Source organism: Epinephelus lanceolatus, chromosome 8 (assembly GCF_041903045.1).
Source record: "Epinephelus lanceolatus isolate andai-2023 chromosome 8, ASM4190304v1, whole genome shotgun sequence".
In the NCBI taxonomy this organism is placed as follows: Eukaryota; Metazoa; Chordata; class Actinopteri; order Perciformes; family Serranidae; genus Epinephelus; species Epinephelus lanceolatus.
This window is the reverse complement of record NC_135741.1, coordinates 25,397,125-25,415,654: the sequence shown is the minus strand read 5'-3', so window position 1 is coordinate 25,415,654 and position 18,530 is coordinate 25,397,125. Positions and strand designations below refer to the sequence as shown.

Genomic DNA, 18,530 nt, shown 5'->3' with positions numbered 1-18,530 from the left:
ACTATACATTTTTTGTACAGTGAAAAGTTGTGAAATTGCAAAAGCGTCGCAAAGAAAAAATACAAATAAAAACAAAAAAACAAAACTGGGGTTTTTATAAAGTGCAAGTACAACGAAAACAGTAGCACGTCATTTTATAGATCACCAGGCATACAATTAAAATAACAAAGACCCTAGAGAGGAGCAAAGTCTAAGGCATAAATCAAATAAGCAAGAAACGAGATATATCTCCACAGATCTTTCTGGCTAGGCCTATATTTGTAAACATTTTTGACCCACAGCACGTGGTAAAAGGGAAATATCCGCCAACAGTCGTTTTCTTTTGAAAGGGTTTAACCGGAAGTTTGTGGTTGCCTAGAAACCAGGCTGTGAACATTCTAGTCCGGTTCTTCATTAACCAGAATAGAGGCTAACAATTGTAAATAAATTATGTTTTTCGTCTGCTGAGCTTCGTGTTGTCAGTAAATATGTCAAGCCGGGATCCTTTCCCCTCCAAAAAGTTTGAGAACAACTTCAGTCTGAGCAGCTTCCGGCTCCAGCAGGTGGGTTTAACGATTAAAACTTAATATCTGTGTGGTGTCCGTGTTACTTAGCTTAACAAAATATAATAATATAATTATTTTCTCTATTTAAGCAGTCTACAAGGGTCAGATGTCCAACATACTGTTAACCAGTGATACTCAACTTGCGTCCTTTGGGCCAAATCTGGCCCCTGGTAGGCAGCTGGTTGGCCCCTCAACCATTTTCTGATTCACAATACAAATAAATTGATTCACACTGGGATTTTTTTTATTTTATTTTATACTTCTAATATAACTACGGTGCTTGAGTACATACAAAAGTATCAAAATAGAGCTTGTTTATCAAAGAAGGTTCCTTCCATGCCCTTAATGTCCTTAATTCCTAGAAACACCCCTGCGTTCACCCGATCTGTGTGGGACTGCTGTGACTGGCCCCTGGCCTCCTGTCATTATGCAAAAGTGGCCCCAGGGCAAAGCAAGTTTTTTTTTTACATCAACATTATTAAAGTTACTAAATTTTGTGTTTTCTTGTCAGTTTGATACTGGGAATTAGTTACATGGCCTTATTAACCCTCAGGCAAAAATATGCTGATGAGCTCTAACTAACCCCCTGCTAAAATATTACATGGCCCGTGGTTAACTGTGTGATATTTTACTTTAACACAAATGAGTTTAGAATCGTAAACATGTAAGCACAAAACTGAAATAATTAAGGTTTTAAAACTGGATCTTGACACAGGAACTCACTTCAAAACAGGGCCTTAAAAGAATACCTCACCCACAAAATGACCATTTGTTTATCAGTTAGTTACTCTAAATTCACCAAGAAAACTTTGTGTTTCTTGCATGCCTCCATGGAAAATGGTGAATGTACTGATTTACTGATTGATTAGGGACTGTATTTACCTACAGCAAAACCATATGAAAACATCTGTTTGCAAACTGTCACACAACTGCAGTACAATCAAAGTCTCATTTATCCAGTCATGTGCTCAGGACTTCCCAAACATGTGCATTTTTACAAAAAAAATACAACTTAGTATTTAAAACTGAACTAAGAGTAAATTTGTCTATGCTCTCATCTATGCTCTCATCAAAGCCAGGTTTTTAGTGAAAATACATGTGTTTGGGAAGTACTGAACACACGACTGGATAAATGAAACTTTGATTATACTGCACGAGTTGTATGAGAGTTTGTAAAATTGATGTTTCGATAGAGTTATGCTGCTGTTAAATGTGGTCCCCAATCAACAAATCAATATGTTGACAAACTATATATGACAAAATAATTTTTCCTCACAAATACATGGCAACACGGCATGACTAACTGATATAAAAATAGTCAATTTTTGGGTGAAGTGCTCCTTTAAGATCATTTAATTAATCTGGTCCAGTTGCAAGGCTCTTATCATATCAATTGAAACTGTGCCTTAGTTGTGCATATTCTAATAACATATCCCCAAAGTTGTATTTAAATCATCACAAACCGGTTGCCAACAGGACCTTGCCCAGTTTATATCTGGGCAAAGTATACCTTGGGAAATCAAATGATGGTGTTCAAACAGCACTTAGCAAATGGAAGAAAGTATCTAAATGTAAATATACAGAGTATGTACATGGTTAGCCTTGTATATCCTGTCCCCTATACAGTCACAAAAACTCATTTCTCCGAGGTTCTCATTTAAGCAAACTATATTTCCAAGCATTTTAAATTTTTCAAGAAACATTAATATTTCTGAAGTGTTTTTGTTCACTATAGGTTATAGCTAAAGCAACATGCTTGTTTGACATGTTTGAGCTCAGTCATTGTTTGCTTATTATGTGGATTTCAGTAATTAAAGGGAATTAACATCTGTGGTAAATAAAATCTGAAATATGTCAGTCAGGGTCTTCAAATCATTTGAACTGTAATTTTCATCACAACAGATATAATTTCTTTGTAAGTTTGTCATTAATTTTTCCCCTTTCCCACTGTGCAGAGGAAAACATATGATAAACCAACTCACCTCGCCCAAACAGAGGAACCCTGGAGTCGCCTCCATGATACAGCCACTTTGTCCAGCTCTCGGCGGAGTGTTATGCATTATGAGCATCAGGTAAAATCCATTGCTGTGACCTTCACTTATGAAACCAGAAAGATATTTCAAGGTCAATACTTTGTATGCACCACTCTTTTTTTCAACATCAGGCTCCAAACGACAGCCTCGACTTCCACCTGAAGTCCGTCTACGATCACCACAAGGACTTCTTCTTGGGAAAGAACCAGATATTATACCAGAAGGAGACCGTCACTGAGGATCACAGGTGGGTGTTTGTGAATTTAGGTTTGTGGCCTGGCACAGTACAACTACACTGTTATAGTGGCATCTCAGGAGTCTAATTCAACCGTGTTAATCATTTTAAATGTTAACTTACAGGAAGGAGGAAAACTCAAAGCAGGACATGCTGGAAAAGGAACAAGAGACAGATATCAGAGTGTGGGTCGATCCACAGAGGCGCTCCATTTACAGCATTAAGTGAAGCACAGGTGACGTTTACTTATATTATAAACCCTAATAACTGCAGCAGGTGCGTGTGTGGAGAAACTAACATGAAGAAACCCTGAACTTCTGATTTAAGTCCCAGAGTCTGACTCCAGCGTACCCCCACTAACGTTTTTGGGAGAATCTGGGTATGTGTGGAGTAAGGTGGGTCCAAAATAACAATACGTCCTTTTTCCTCTCCACAGGGCTTGACCAGAGAGAATGATGGCAGCCTCTATTCAACACTACTACTATCTCTGCTGCCAACATGAGAGCCCCGTAAATAAAGGAGTTCTTTCAGTGATTTTTTTGTCCTGCTTGTGTTTATACAAATGCTGTGGAAAACAAATACAGTGAAAAAAGAGATGCCTTTACACTGATGGTGTCAAGAATACAAATGAGGGACGGTCAGATGTGAACATTCTAAATAAAGTTAACATAGCCATTTAGCACAGAAACAGCAGTATTTTATTAAAATATAAAAACGTTAACTGATGAGGAAGAGATGAAACAGTTGCACATACAGTATTTTGCTTTCTCAAAAGTGGTTCTGCATTAATAGAAAAAATGTCTACCGCATCTGGACATAGTGTGGGGCTTGTCAAAGACTCTTTCCAAGGTCCATACAGCATATTCTGTCTGAAATAAAACAGCTGAACACAAAATATTTATAATAAATGATAAACGTCAGTTGAATTTTTACAGTTGTAGAACTGGAACTCGTTGAACTGGAAACTAATTTGCTTAGGTCAGGACAGGTCGGACGGTAGGTTCAAGCCCTGGCTTTTCGTCGGAGACACCGTTTGATGAAAGCCTTCTCGTCCCATTCGTTGGGAGGAAGCATTTGACCACCGTTGTGGACGCAGAGGACGGTCATCTCCTCAGCGTACTTGAGATTCTGCAGCAACTGAGGAAAAATACAACAGGCGCAAAGGTTGAGGAAAGTTGAGGGGTGACATTATAATACAGCAGATACACACATTGACACAAAACATGTTAAACCAATTATTACCGATGTTAACAGATTATTTTAACCACCCAGGGACAGCAGAAACAAGCCGAGAACACAAGACTGACATATCATCACCTTTTAAATTTATGAATATGTATATAGCAAACAGCTGCTTATTTACAAATTCAGCAGAACCACACTTGGCATTACCATTTATACAGAGTCATGTTTCTGGTCACTTGGTGACTGTAAGTCAATTCCTGAGGAATAGATCTGACTCTTCAGCTGCTAAATGCTGTGCTATATTCATCAGCTGGTCGCTAAATTTGTTCCTTGGTGCAGAGTAGATAGTTTACAGTGGGTTATTAGAATAGCTGAAAACAACGATAATAAGAGCAGTGAGAGTGAAACAAAACAGAAAAGTGGAAGGTCATAAAACCAAAACAATGAGCTGAAAGATGTTAAAACATTCTGTAGAGCTGAGGGGAACTGGAGAGTTGGGTGATAATGTTGTATCCCTCTCTATCTCTCAGTAGCCATGTGATCCATTGTTAATATAAAAATACCAATTATAGCCACTCAAGCAGAATGCACAGCAGATGTACACAAACACACTCAGTGAGATCATCAGAAGGTACAAACACTCACTTTGGGAGTTATGAAGAAGTACTGGGATGTCGTCTCTTTGCAGGCTGTGCGGACCACAATGTCAAAGACTCTTCTCTCATTTACAGGATCCATTCCCTACACATAAGGGAGAAACAGTCTCAGTCACATCCACATACGCAAGCAGGCGTATATCAGGAGTATATCAACTTCACCTGTGTGTGTTAATGGTTTGCGTATGTGTAGAAAAAGTGACAAAAAAGCTGCTTTGCCAGCAACTTAAATAAGTGAAGAGAAAGGTCAATTTGTTAAATCATTAACAAACATGCAAAATCTTCAGAGGACAGAACAAATGGGTCTGGAACATGCTTTATCCCTGCATGTTTCAAGGCCTTTACACACCAGGGTTTTTTTTTGTTGTTGTTTTTTTTGATGGGACTGATTCACAAGTCACAAGAATATACTTTAACACAGAATGTGAATATTACGTGGCACAAAAGCAACAGAATTCTTTTCAGAGCAATGTACTGCTGCTGATATGAATAGTTTTGATGTAATATTTGCAGGCGAGTATTTCCCATTTTCATGTCATTAATTCGTCACACCCCGGTGTTTAAAGGCCTTTAGTCTGTTTTATTATCTGAAGATGTGCTGCATTATTACCCCATTAATACCTAAATCTGGTGAAATGTTAGAACATGGGTTCAGGATCCAGTGATTAATTGCTGGTGTAGGTTGGACCCTAGAGCACCACGTCATGGCCAATTATAAAGCGTTTAAATTTTGGCTCATGAATCCTAAAATGTGAGACTAAGAACCCTTTTTCCTGGACTCACTGTATGTCTGCTTCTTCTGCAGCTCTGTTTTAATGTACATGTTCTCACAGAAGAAAAGCTGTTACGACTGTGTGTGTTTAAGTGTGTGAGTGTGACTACCTGGTTGATCTCATCCACCACTCTGAAGGGGCAGCGATTGAGCTCCTGCAGGGCCATGAGGTAGAGCATTGTGGAGACGCTGCGCTCTCCTCCGCTCTGATGGTGGGCAGTCAGCTCGTGGAGCTGAGTGCTGCTGTGGAACTTCACTCGAATTCGGATCCCATATTTGTCATACTCTTCCTGCAATGACAGACAGCATTTAATGGGGGGAAAATTCTAATTGTTACAAATACCAACATCTTATGTGAATGATTAATTATGAGCAATACTCATCGCTTACATAAAATACAGGAAACGACCACTGAAACTGCACTTTGTCCCCGAGATGTCAGCGTGTGTTTTGTTCCCTGCGTGTGAGCATTTACCTCATTCTCTGAGTGCAGATCGACCTCTCCTGCACACTGCATGGAGCGGAAGAAATCACTGAACTTGTCATTGATCTGTTCCACCAGCTGCTTCAGCGGGTTCAGCCAGCGCTCCTTCGCCTGTGAGACACACACACACAGATCATGTTATCAAGGATGGCCTGCTGTCATAAAAGAAATCACAGAAAGAACCACATTTCTTAACAAAAAAAAATCACTCAAGGATCACTGCAGCGACAGATCATGTACCTCAGATATGTTCTGCCGGTAGGCGTTCAAGGCGTTGGTCTTCTCTTCCAGCTCTTTCTCCAGATGTTTGATCTCCTGCTCTCTCCTGTTGTACTCCTCGACAACCTTTGCAGAGAAGGAGAGAATTAACGAGGGTACATGACAAGATGTATTCACACTCAAAATTTATGTCCAAAAATAAAACAATAAATACACTGCTAAGAAGAAATTAATAAATTACAATAAAACAGCACTTTCCTACAAAAGGCTGTTTCTAGTGAACTCTAATATTTAAAAAAAAAAAAAAAGGACAACACAGATGGTTTGAAATCTATCTAATTCCTGAGTTTGCTTTCTGAGAATAAAGTTATGATTATACAGAAATAATTTCAGCTGATTCTCATGTGTTCTTACACTTTCACTGAGGCCAGTGAAGCACTCAGCTCTGGACCGCTCCTCATTCAGCATGGCATCGATCTCGTCCAGCGTGTCAGGCAGTTTGCTGAATGCCTGCGTCCATGAAAAATAAGAACCGTGAACATTTGATTAATTAATATTACTAACATTTTGTGTTCAAAAACCTCCACAGCAGTAACTGGAACACATGAGAAGGATAGTTTTATTTAGCAACATAACAAACAGTGATAAAGACTAACATTACGCAGGTCTTCAGGTAATGACTCATCAGGTTGCATCCTGCAGATCGTTTTTGCTCTCTTCAGAAGGCCTTTGCATTGTTCTGTCAGCTGGATCTTCCTCTGCTCCAGACGGCCGCATTTTTGCTGCAAGAACATATGTGATGCAGAACAAGGAGTAGATCATGACATACAGGAGTTAATATCACGAACAGTCCACCAGGATAGATGTATATAAAGGTGTGTGTGTTACGCTTACATCGAGGGTCTTGAGTTCAGAAGCACCTTCTCGACAATCATTCTCCAGCTTGGCCTTCTCAGCTGTCAACCCCACCGTCTCCAAAGCCAGGTGCACCTTCTCCATGGTCAGCTTGGCTCTCAGCTACAGACGATGGAGAGACAAGGGAAATGGAGGGCGCAAGGAAAGTCAGCAAAATGGCAGAGGCAGATTATAAAGGACAGGTGTGCACTTTTAAATGTTAAATGTCTCCCCTTTTGTAATGGCCGCAAAAAGTGTTTATGCAGAACATTATGATGACCTTTGACCTTTTGGATATAAAATGTCATTACTACATCATTTTATCCTATGAGACATTTGTGTAAAATTTTGTCATAATTAGCTTATGAATTCTTGAGTTATGGCCAACAACCGTTTTTGTGGAGTCACAGTGACCTTTGACCAAGGAGGGACGGACAGACGGACGGACATAATGCCTCCAGTCATGGCTTCCACCAGTGCTGAGGCATAAAAATCTTCTCTAAATATCATCCTACCACAGCTATCAAATCTAAAACAGTTATGGTTCAAAGTCTTCATGTATCCGTACCTTCATTTGGGCCATGAACGCTGCGACTATGGACACCTTCTGGGCATTAACAGCTGCGATTTTTTCTTTAGTCTCCTCTTCAATCTTCTTCAGGTCAATAACACTCCGCTCCATCTGCCTCAGACTAAACACATGGGAAGAGGAAGTTAGACCAATTAAGATATATTTGCATTAATCAATCTAACACAACTCTACAGAGAAAATTTGCTAAAAGTATTTCAGACAGACTTGCCTGTCCTGTTTGGTGCTGATTTTCTGCTCCAGTTGCCTCTTTTTGCCCTTTACTTCAGACAGGTGCTTCTTCTCTGCCAACAGTTCATTATCACGGCGATCCAGTGCAGCGGCCTCTGCCTGCAGGGCCTTCAGCCGCTCGTCGATGTCTCGTAACTTCACCTCACAGGCCTAGTCACAGAGGGGTTAACAGTTAAACTCTAACATGTTAGATGTTTCAAGGTATACTCGAAGGAGCACCAGATTTATGAAATGCTGCAGTTAAAAAAAGGAAAGGGCTATGCCTCTCTCCCTCACCTTCATCTGCTGCTCCAGCTGCCGTTTCTGTTCGGCGTCCACAGTGATGGTGAGGTACTGGGAAGGGTGAACTGCGGAGTTACTGGTGCTGATCTTGTTGGAGTAATGGGACCTCTTTAATGTGTACCTCTCCTCTGTTGTGTATAACACCCTGAGGTAGGGCTCCTCAATCACCTGTGAGAGAGAAAATGACAGATGAAGATCGAGGTCAGCAGTAGCGCCTTTTTTAATAATAGAAAAAGACAAAATACAAACACTGAGAACTTATCGCAAATTCTCTGAACTTCAATGATCCTGCTGGGAAATGTCAGGAGAAGAATGTACGGCTGTCAGATTTTAATTACCCAACATAAAATACAGTACAACTAAATCAGACAGTGATAAAATGCATCTTTAATTGACTAAAAGCACTTGGTCCAAATAAATAATTTAATTGGGTGATTATATGATTATTATGGGTGTCTGCATCTCAACCTACAACAATTCTCTTCACATCCAGTGGTAAATTCACTGCAGAAGTTTAATTTTAAATGAGATTTACTTCCCTAATTCTCTGCTGTTTGTCGTGAGAACTTAAATAATGTGGGAAGAGGCACGTACCGTTTTAATCATGGCTTTAGTCTGGTCATTGCCCACAGGGACGTCATGCACCTTGTACTGGTGACAGAGGTAACTCATCACCTCATCAGGGGCGTCAAACATCTCACGCAGGTAGGTGAAGAAACCAAAACGCCTTTGAATGAGTAAGAAAATTAAACATCAAGTATGTATAAAACTAAAAAGTAAGGATCACAGACACAATTACAACAATAATAGACCATAAAATAAATACAGTTGATGTTGATTTCAGGTCATTAAGCCTCAAGTAAAATAAATTTTCTCTCACTTCAGGGACTCAATATTTAGGGATGGCTTCCTGCCAGAACACGACTCCACTGGAGCAGAAATGGAGTTCACTTTCAAGTTCATCTTGTCACGGACCTGAGGGTCGGGACAGATCAAACGAAACTTCTTATTTGGGAGGGTAAAGACTGGAGGTCACACACAAAGTTCTGGTTTGTCTGACAGTTTGGACAGAGAAGGATTTTCATCCTCCACCCAGAGTCAACATGACATCATAACCTGCAGCGCACTGACCTCAGTCATGAACTTCTCCATGTCGTCTTTTCTCTGGAAGACAAATGCCCGCAGATCGTGGAATGAGATGTGGTTCTCCACGTACTTAGCATAGCGATGATCTTTCACATTGATCTGAGGAAAGAGGACAGGATTATCATGTGGACTATGCAACTGAAACAGAGAGCATCACACTCACAATACTGACTGCTGTCAAATGTTTTGTGAGAGTCACTACGATGAGATTTCATAAGAATAAGAATAAAATCAAGAAATTAAATCCCAACCTTCTGTCAGTCTGCTTTAGGTACTCGCTGTGCTAATATTTTATTTTAACATTTATAAGCACTTTATAAACGGTTTATAATACACTGTAATGTAGTTGTATGCAAATGTAAGGACATTTCCCAGTGTTAATTAATGCATAGCATTTGTCAACAATTAATAATTCCAACTGTGTTTTACTATATCATCATTAATAATGTGTTTATTCAGCCTTAAATTGTATTAAAAGTTTATATACTGCTTGTAGTTTTTAAATGGGGTAGGGTTAAAATAAAGTGTTATCCACATGATTTAGTGGGACTCTAAACTCACCACCAGCATCATGGGCTCATGGACATTTCCATGAAAGAGATGTTTGTGCTGTCTGAGCCACTGGAGGGCAGTGTGTGTGTCCTTGTGGCGTCCTCGCAGCTTCTCCTCTTTGGCATTCATCATGTTGTTCATGTCCCTGAGCTTTCTCTCCAACACTGGCAATTAAAATAAATACACATCGTCCACATGAACCACATTCTATGCTATAAATGTTAGCAGCATCTTATGTTAAAAGTGAAAATAGACAAGCTTTCTGCTTTAATTTATCATTATGAAGTTTATGTTGATTGCACAATGTTATGGCTAAAAAATTAGGGATGCACCGATCCCATACTGACATCAGATATTGGGCCAATAGTGACTCAAACAGCTGGATCAGTATCAGTAACAATGGGGCAGATCTATTCCGTTAAATTCTGCATTAATGTCTGGTTACACGTGTGTGTACTACATCATGCGTCAGCAGCGTGACGCATAGCTGAGGGAGGTAACAACAATCTCTTTAATTAAAAACTGGTATTGGACTGGTACGCTGTACTGGCCGACGCCCAAAGCCCAGGTATCAGTATCAGGACTAAAAAAAGGTGAAGTGGTGTGTCCCTGTATGGACACCACTGGCTTTCACAATGCCAATTTTGTCTGCCATTGAGTACAATCTGCCGGGAAAATGAAGGCTCAAGTTACGGCACAAAGGAAGGGCTTCAACCACTGTGCAACCAAAACTGGAAGAAGATGGTGCTTTTGTTTGCTCCCAGTAGCTGTAAGTAGCAACCCTCGATAACCAAAGAGTATCAATGTTTGTTCTTTGCCGTTATTATCTCCAGTAGCAAAAATGGTGGACGGTGAACACCTAAAGTAACTGTGGGAACTGTGGTAGCTGTCAGGCTCTGAGGAAAATGGAAAGCAAATCTGTTGTCTTTGTGACAGCGGCATCAACAATAATACCACTCGTAAATGCTATGGGGGGAAAAGTTGTGTGTCTCCACTTTAAATAATTAGATTTATGTAACCTGCATAGTTTATGAGAAACTCACTTTTGTATTCAGCATGGAGGTTGTCCTTCTCCCTGCGCAGATCGGATTTCTCTCCTTCGATCTTGGCTCTCTCCTCCCGCATGTTCCTCAGCTCGACATTGACGGCATTGATCCGCGGTGTCACATCGGGTTGGTCGCCAACTTTGGCGAGCTCTGCCTTCAAGTCATCAATGGTCCGTCTGGTGTTGCTGATTCTCTTCTGGTGGTCTTCCTCTTCCATCTGCTTCAGCCTCAGCGTTTGCTTGATATCGTCAATCTTTAGAGAAGAACAGGGAGAGTTTTCATTCATTATAAACGACAGCTGCAGATAAAGTCTACTTTAATCTGTGGTAAAGTATATTAAAATAAGGCATTAGCTAAAGCTATTAAAGAAAATAGTGATTGTGTTATTTGAATGGCAATTTCTGTTACCATCTCTTCTGACTTGATACTAAGCTGGCGAAGCATTATTTTTAAATTAACTGACTCATTTGGGATCTTTCCCCCCAAAAAATAATTTGCTGTAATTAGTTAAAGCAATCAACAAATGTGGAGTGTGAAGGAAGAGTAAACTGAGCCATGAAAAGATAAAACAGGAGGACATTCTTGGGTGCAGGGTCCCACAAGGCGTCTATACGTATCAAACACTTAAATTTAGTACTTTTTCACCAAATTAAAGACATTGCTAGACTTTTCAAGGACCTGCAGCCTCCCTGTCTCAGATAGAAGTCCTTTTAAAGTAAAGTGGCATGTTCATTGTTGGCTTGTTACAGTGGATGTCAACAACACTGATCACTTGTTATCAGCTGTGAGCGCTGTAAGTTTTCTAACCCTTTCTGAGTCTCACCTCTTTGTTTTTTCGATCCAACTGATCTTGTTTCTGTTTGCACTTCTGAGACGCGTCTTTGATAGCAGCAGTCTGAAAAACAAAATGCTCACATTATCATCATAATTCTATCACAAACATTATATTCCTATAATTCTACTGCTAAAAACATGCTCAAAAATCCTGGCATCTCATTTTAATTATGACATTAAACCTACTTTCGAGAGGCTTATAACTGATTTTGATTACTACTGCTTCATATTCAGTGAAGATGTGTTTTTAAGGAATGAACCCACACTACATCATAAACAGCTGGCAGGATTCTCAAGTGTGCCGCTCTTAAATGTCTTAATATTTTTATTATGAGTTTCCGTGGGCAGCATAATGCTCTGATTCATTTAAAAGGCACTTAATTCATGTGTAATCCTCATGGATGCCCAAAGAGGCTTTTCATAAACAATTATAAGTGCATCAAAACTATGAGTGCGAGCTAACGGCCAGACCTCTCAGCTACATGAATACACACAGATCATTAATACTAAGTATGCTAAAAGTAAAATACAAAAATAAATCATTAATCATGTTCCTTCTTTCAGACCTAAGTGTCGTACTGTAGACCTATCAGAGAGTAGTAACACTTGTTTTTTCACCTTAGCCTTTATTTGTGCATCAGTTGGTTTCATCTGGTTGTCGATCAGATGGATCTTCCTCAGCATGGGAGCCTGGGACTGCTTCAGGGCAGAGAGCTGCTTCTTGGCCTCATCTCGCTCCTTCTTCACACCCTCTTGCTCCTTACGGGTGGTCTCGTACTCCTAGCATCCGAGGGACAGGATCAAAACAGACACAAGAATTCAGTTTTACTCTGACTGCGCGCTGTGTTTATTTGTCTCTCCCCCTCATACACAGTGTGTAATTTCCACCACTCACCACCCATGGTTTCTTCTTGTCAAGCAACTCAATCACGTCCAGATGCCTCTTCTTTTCGTAGTAGCGGTTCACGTCATGTTTGTTCCTCTCGTTCCTCTGCTTGGCCTTCTCCAGGAAACTGGCCTTCTCCTTCACAACATTCTAAAAAGAAACCAGTAACAATAATGGAAAACCTAGAAGAGCCCGAGGTCTGAAATGCTGCATGTACATCTTCTAAATATGGGGAAAAAGTTAAATAATGGATGGTGCAACTGTGATATGTTTTTTTTTTAAATATTTGAGCTGTGACAAAAAGAAGGAAGGGGAATTCCACTTAGATGTTCACTGAAAGGGATTCTAAAAAATCCACAGCTCTTTGAATTGCATGAATTATATTTACCTCCAGTTCTCGTTCTCTGTTGCGGAAGTTTTTGAGCTCACAGTGATACTCGTACATCTCTGGTGGTCCCACTGACTTCTCAGTTGCCTCCAGCAACTCAGTTTTGGACATCTTGGCAAACTCTCCCACTTTTTCCTGTATGGATACACCAACCACATCAACAGGAAATCAGAAAACAGTGAGAAAAGTATTATTGGGGATAACATTTAAGGCAAGTTAGAATTGTTTAAGTAAAGATTTGCATGCATAAAATGTGACCTCCACATCGGCCCACTGACCCCTTGATTAAATACTGACAAATACATTTGAAAATGAGATTTATATAATTCACATAAATGATACCTGCACTGTGCAAATATCCCATAATGTGACAACTCTACTTTAACAGCCTGACCCAATGGACAATTTCAGCAGCTATTTTAACAACTGGCTCAAACATACCTGAGGCAGAAACTGGCAGAGGTTGCTGACTTGGATACGCAGAGCCTTGACTTCTTCTTCCACTGCTTTCTGGTTGCAGTGTCTTCCATTCAGCATCCACAGCGACTGATTGTTCTCCACATGGATCTCTCGGTTAATCACTACATTACCACCAACCTTGTGCCTGGAATAACAACAAAGAATTATTATTCCTAAATCATTAAATAGCTGTAACACCTGCTGGCAAAACAGTGATATCAGCTTAGGTTAAACTGTCTGTATTTCTAAAATGCTGAGTTATGTTAGCAAGATTAATATAACATGATTTCTAAATTGCTTTATCTGAAATTTCTGAAGACATGCAACACAAATGTATTTCACCTTTATAACAGCTTGATATTAGTAAAGTAACTCTTTCACATAACTTACAGTTCAATCTCAATGAATCCCTTATGGCACCCACGTTTGACATACAGCCCAACCTACAGAAAAAAATAAACAAATAGTTTCAATAATCATCATCAGATTTGTAATTAATTTATCTGTCAGCTTAAATACCTTTATAACTATTTGACTATTTGACAGCAAATTGTATTATTTATGGAGAGTTTGGTCGAAATAGTTTAGATTTAAAGGTAAACATGAGAATGATTAACTTTTGGGTACACTTAATTAGTCATAATACAGCAAAAATCTCTTTGACTGTGTTTATTGTTTTCAAGACTTTGTATGATGACAATATTTTTCAGTGTAAATGGATTTCCAAAGTTAAAAATATTCTTGATGATTGTGGTTTATCGTACTTATGGCATGAAGCTGGACGGATGAACCCTAAATATTTAAAATTAATGATTGAACATAGATTATCTGACATGGAACTACAGAGATGGCATGAGAAATTACAAAGTAACCCTTTATGTCATAGTTATAATTGTTTGATTTCACTTTTGAACCTTATCTGATTATGTTAAGACCTGCCGAAAGAGTTTGTTTGTCTAAGTTTCAGTATGGAAATCATAAGTTATCTAACTCTGAGTGCAGGTATGATCGTGAAAATGTCCCCCGGAAATGTACTCTTTGTTTGACTGGCAATCGAGGAGACGAATATCACTATGTACTTGTGTGTTCTTTTTTTGATAAAGAGAGAAGAGAGTTGGTCGGACAGTTCTATAGAGCAAATCCAAATATTTATAAGTTTCAAAAGTTAATGTCATCTCGAAAAGTAAAGGTCTTGTCAAATTTGTTTAAAAGACTTTTAAAGAAAATCTTGAATAGTTTCTCTTGATTTGTTTTGACTTGTATGTATGTACACAAATTCTGTTTTATTTATTTTGTTGTGCATTGGCTGCCACCTGTTCTGATTTGTTAATGTTATTTTTTTTGTCTGCCCCTTATACCCTGGGGAGGGGTCAAAAGGAATAAATGAAATGAAATGAAAACTGACTGGCACTGGTTCAGGGATCTGAGTAAAACCATTACAAGCAGTGTAAGAGGATAACCAAAGACACTCAAATATCAGTGCCTACTACCTACTGCAAGCAGTTGCTGTCAGCTGAAAACCTTTAATGTATTAACCCTTATATCATGCGTTTTATTTACTCACTGGTCTTTGGAAAGAAATCAAAGTTGGGCCAAGTCCAGAGTACTTCTACCAGTGCTGTTTACCTTATCACCTCTGCCCAGGATAGCAGTCTTGCCAGCCAGACCCAGACAGATGGCACACACGATGCTCGACTTGCCAGTTCCATTGGCTCCAACAATCATGTTCAGATTAGGTCCAGGATACACCACAGAGTAGTCATAGGTCCTGTGGGAGCACAAGGTAGGTATTTAAGGTTTCCCTGCAGGGTCTTACGACAGAGGTGGGCCACCTCCACTAACATCAAAAAATATTATAAAACTGAAAAACTTTTACAAATTAAATTAGTGTCCCATAAAAGTACTGATGAGAGCGCTTTCTGTTTTAACGCCCCTAAACTGTGGAATTCATTATCTCTGGATATTAGAATGGCGAGCTCCCTCGATATCTTTAAACGTAAATTTAAGACCTACCTTTTTAATCTGGCTTTTAATATGGAGTTACATTACAGTCTTGATTCCTCAGTTTTAACCATTGGTTATTCCCTTCTTTATTCTATTTTATTTATTTATCTATTTACTCTTTTTATTCCGTGGAGTTTTAAGCATCTTTTTGCTTGGTTTGCTTTTTAATATTTTATTGTTTTGTGTCCAATTTTGCCATGTGAAGCACTTTGGGCTGCATGTTTGTATGAAAGGTGCTATATACATTAAGCTGAGCTGAGTTGTTTAAAACCTAAGTGGAAGGCAGGGAGTTCAAGCACTTACAAGTACAACACAGACAATCCTTCAAATATTTAGCACCCAGGCAGGTCATCTGGTTGTACTAGTTGAAGCTTTTTGACAGCCACCTTGCTGTGGGTGTTGACTCCAAGAGGCTGTAGTTTGTGGTGCAGGTGAAGTATATTACTCCATACTAAAGGTGTGTCATATTTAGTGTAGTCTATTTATTTAGTAGGACAGACTGCTCACTTTAGTAGATGAAATATTTATTCAGTCTACCCTCTTTATTATAAAGGGGGTGAACAATATAATAGAAACACCTTTTGGTATAAAACAGGTGAACAGCATCACAGCCAGCAACCAAAATGGCCACGAGTAATTTAAACAAAAGCTGCATGACAGAACTGTTGCACCATACTGGTTTTTAACCAGGTGTACCTAATAAACTGACAGCTGGAAAAAAAGTGAACATTATTCAAACGTTAGCCATCATAGAGACTTGACTTGGACTCCTCCCTTAAGATCCTGAAGATGATTTAGTGTCCAACTCAAGACTTGTATTTAATTTGTCACTTAACGTCTTTAATTGGAGCTAAAATATATAATATTTAGACATGATTTGGTGACTTACAGTGTGAATACATCGGTTTAACATGACACTAGCAACTGACACACCCCTGGTTTCTAGCATATAAACTCAGTGGGTTCACGGCTTGGTCATGCTTACACAAATACAAACAACCTTGAATCAGTGCCAAGTTAATGTGCAAGCATGTGTGCTAGCTTAGCCGTTTAGCTACCAGCAGAGTCTATGACATTGTACCAGGCTGGCGGCGGTTACGTTTCGATTTGCAGATGTCGTCCTGTGTGTGGTTGAGTGACAGCTGAGCAGCAGTAACTTACAGGAAGTTTTTCATGGTGAGCCGAACTATGGATCCCTCCACAAAATTGCCCTCTCCTCCGTTTCCGTTGGGCTGGCTGCCTGCAAACACGTTGGCCCCACTGCTAACGGTCTGTGAGCTGCTGGTGACATGACTGGTTCGTCGTCTTTTGCCGGATGAAGCCATGGTGAAGATAAAAAAAGAAGCCTGCCTAGGAAACTACAGGCAGGCTCGTTCACCGTCGCGCGCTTCGCCTAATGGTTACTGAAAGCCGGTTGGACAAAAGAGATCACGTGTATACACAAAGACCAGCGTCATTAACAAAACTAACGTTCATTATCGCGAGACTTTATTTATAGCTTGATAAATACTCTCTTAGGAATAAAACGTTTCTCAACTGTCCTCAGCCGTCTTATGTGTTATTTGTTGGCTATTGGCACTTGTAAAAAATTTACAAATAACATAATTGCATATGACTCAAAAAAAAATATTGATGTGAATGTATTATATAAATTCAGCTGATTGTTAATAGTGATAAATATTGTGGTGGTATTAAAATAAGAGATATCTCCTGAAAAAGATGTGTAGGAGAGATCTAGTTCTTTGGAGTACAAAAAAATCTATTTGTCATGTGCTCCTGCTTTATATATACAAAAATATCCTGGGTGGAATTTAGGATTATTGGTTTTATTGATGAGGAAATTTCATGTAAATAAAAAAATATGACTGACTCCAAATGTAATATGTTATACAGTTGCAGCAGTATACCAGTTTCAGGGTATACTGTGGTATGAAAATTGATGGTTATACTATGTACATTTGCTTATCTACAACTGATCTCCTGCACATGCAAATCTCCTTTCCTGCATGACTGCCTGTCAGACTTTATACACATACTTCCATTACAAAAATGTTTTCTGTCAGTGAATATAAAAGGTCTGTCAAACCAAAATTAGGCTTCTTTATTAATTCTTGTAAGGGTCAAATGGTCATAGTAATTGTGTGATACCATATACCGTGAAACCATATTTTCGGAAATGGTTATTGTACTGTGAAAATCTCATACCGTTGCAACCCTAGTTGTAAAGAACATAGTAAGACTTATCCTTTTATTAGTATTATTTTATTCATTAGTTTCCTTTATTCATGAATAGTCCCTGGTTATATCCCGATTACCAGGTCTGATGTGATGTGTGATCATATGTTGTTTTTTATGAAATTAGAGAGGTGTTGAGTCATCTTTACAGTCATTTTGGAGAATGTAATTTGTGGTGCTGTGGAATTGTTTAATATTATTATACCAAGAGATGTTTTAGTATTCATTCTACCCTCATAAAGTTAATGGAAACAGATCATTATGGTGGGGTTTATTCAGGTTTTTTTTATTAAGACTTAATTGGTGTCGGCTAGGTGTAAGCCTTCCTAATAAACTGGCCACTGAGTGTATACATAGACTACTGTTCCTTTTATTTGAAAAGACAGATAAACGGGAGGGAAGGAGACAGATGAGGTTGAACAAATGAGGCCATGATTTTGCTGTGAGACATAACAGAAGAGGTTCATATTTTTTTCAAGTCCACCTTAAAACAATAGGCCACTGACCTGTCCATGTAGGCTGCATTTACAGAGGATGAAGTGATTCCTCTTGATGCCCGATGCTCTGTGCAAAACTGCACTATGAAGTTTAGCTGAAGCTAATACAATGCTTCGGCTGTTTAGTTAGTCAAATGAGGTGGGGATCTACCAAAGTTATGTTACATTTTACATTGTTATTCTAGCACAAACTCCCACCTTGTGTGTCCCCAGTTATTTGTTGCTGGTCTGTGGCACAGGGATAGTGACACTGAGAGGGAGTTTTAGGCTAAAATACACGGCATACACAATTTGCTTAACCGGGACTGCAAAGGTCTCACATGCATTGGTGTAGGAGAGGTTTTACGCATGCATAGAG

General features: G+C 39.2%; 2 protein-coding genes across 2 annotated transcripts; one reads left to right on the top strand and one right to left on the bottom strand.

Annotated features, from left to right (window-relative positions):
* The first annotated feature begins 338 nt into the window (after positions 1-338).
* Positions 339-3,347, top strand: cfap276 (cilia and flagella associated protein 276). The gene is made up of 5 exons (XM_033629382.2): positions 339-542; positions 2,501-2,617; positions 2,710-2,825; positions 2,939-3,048; positions 3,250-3,347. Exons 1-4 carry the CDS (start codon positions 468-470, stop codon positions 3,039-3,041), a joined length of 411 nt encoding a protein of 136 aa, XP_033485273.1. The 5' UTR covers positions 339-467; the 3' UTR covers positions 3,042-3,048; positions 3,250-3,347.
* Positions 3,348-3,491: 144 nt separating this feature from the next.
* smc5 (structural maintenance of chromosomes 5) lies at positions 3,492-16,836 on the bottom strand. The gene is made up of 24 exons (XM_033629379.2): positions 16,602-16,836; positions 15,063-15,204; positions 13,827-13,879; positions 13,419-13,581; positions 12,978-13,112; positions 12,599-12,739; positions 12,322-12,483; positions 11,693-11,764; positions 10,867-11,122; positions 9,833-9,987; positions 9,257-9,370; positions 9,006-9,100; positions 8,720-8,852; positions 8,120-8,293; positions 7,824-7,993; positions 7,592-7,715; positions 7,024-7,146; positions 6,786-6,911; positions 6,544-6,639; positions 6,151-6,255; positions 5,902-6,021; positions 5,537-5,716; positions 4,644-4,739; positions 3,492-3,950 (listed from the first exon to the last, which is right to left on the bottom strand). Exons 1-24 carry the CDS (start codon positions 16,763-16,765, stop codon positions 3,816-3,818), a joined length of 3,234 nt encoding a protein of 1,077 aa, XP_033485270.1. The 5' UTR covers positions 16,766-16,836; the 3' UTR covers positions 3,492-3,815.
* Positions 16,837-18,530: the final 1,694 nt, after the last annotated feature.

What these genes read in the sequence shown, in the direction of transcription:
- cfap276 (XM_033629382.2), top strand. Translation starts at nt 468, where the DNA reads ATGTCAAGCCGGGATCCTTTCCCCTCCAAAAAGTTTGAGAACAACTTC. An exon ending in GCAGCTTCCGGCTCCAGCAG is followed by an intron (nt 543 to 2,500) that starts GTGGGTTTAACG and finishes CCCACTGTGCAG; the next exon opens with AGGAAAACATATGATAAACC. An exon ending in TTATGCATTATGAGCATCAG is followed by an intron (nt 2,618 to 2,709) that starts GTAAAATCCATT and finishes TTTCAACATCAG; the next exon opens with GCTCCAAACGACAGCCTCGA.
- smc5 (XM_033629379.2), bottom strand. Translation starts at nt 16,765, where the DNA reads ATGGCTTCATCCGGCAAAAGACGACGAACCAGTCATGTCACCAGCAGC. An exon ending in TCTGCCAGTTTCTGCCTCAG is followed by an intron (nt 13,113 to 13,418) that starts GTATGTTTGAGC and finishes GTATCCATACAG; the next exon opens with GAAAAAGTGGGAGAGTTTGC. An exon ending in TGGATCGAAAAAACAAAGAG is followed by an intron (nt 11,123 to 11,692) that starts GTGAGACTCAGA and finishes TCTTCTCTAAAG; the next exon opens with ATTGACGATATCAAGCAAAC.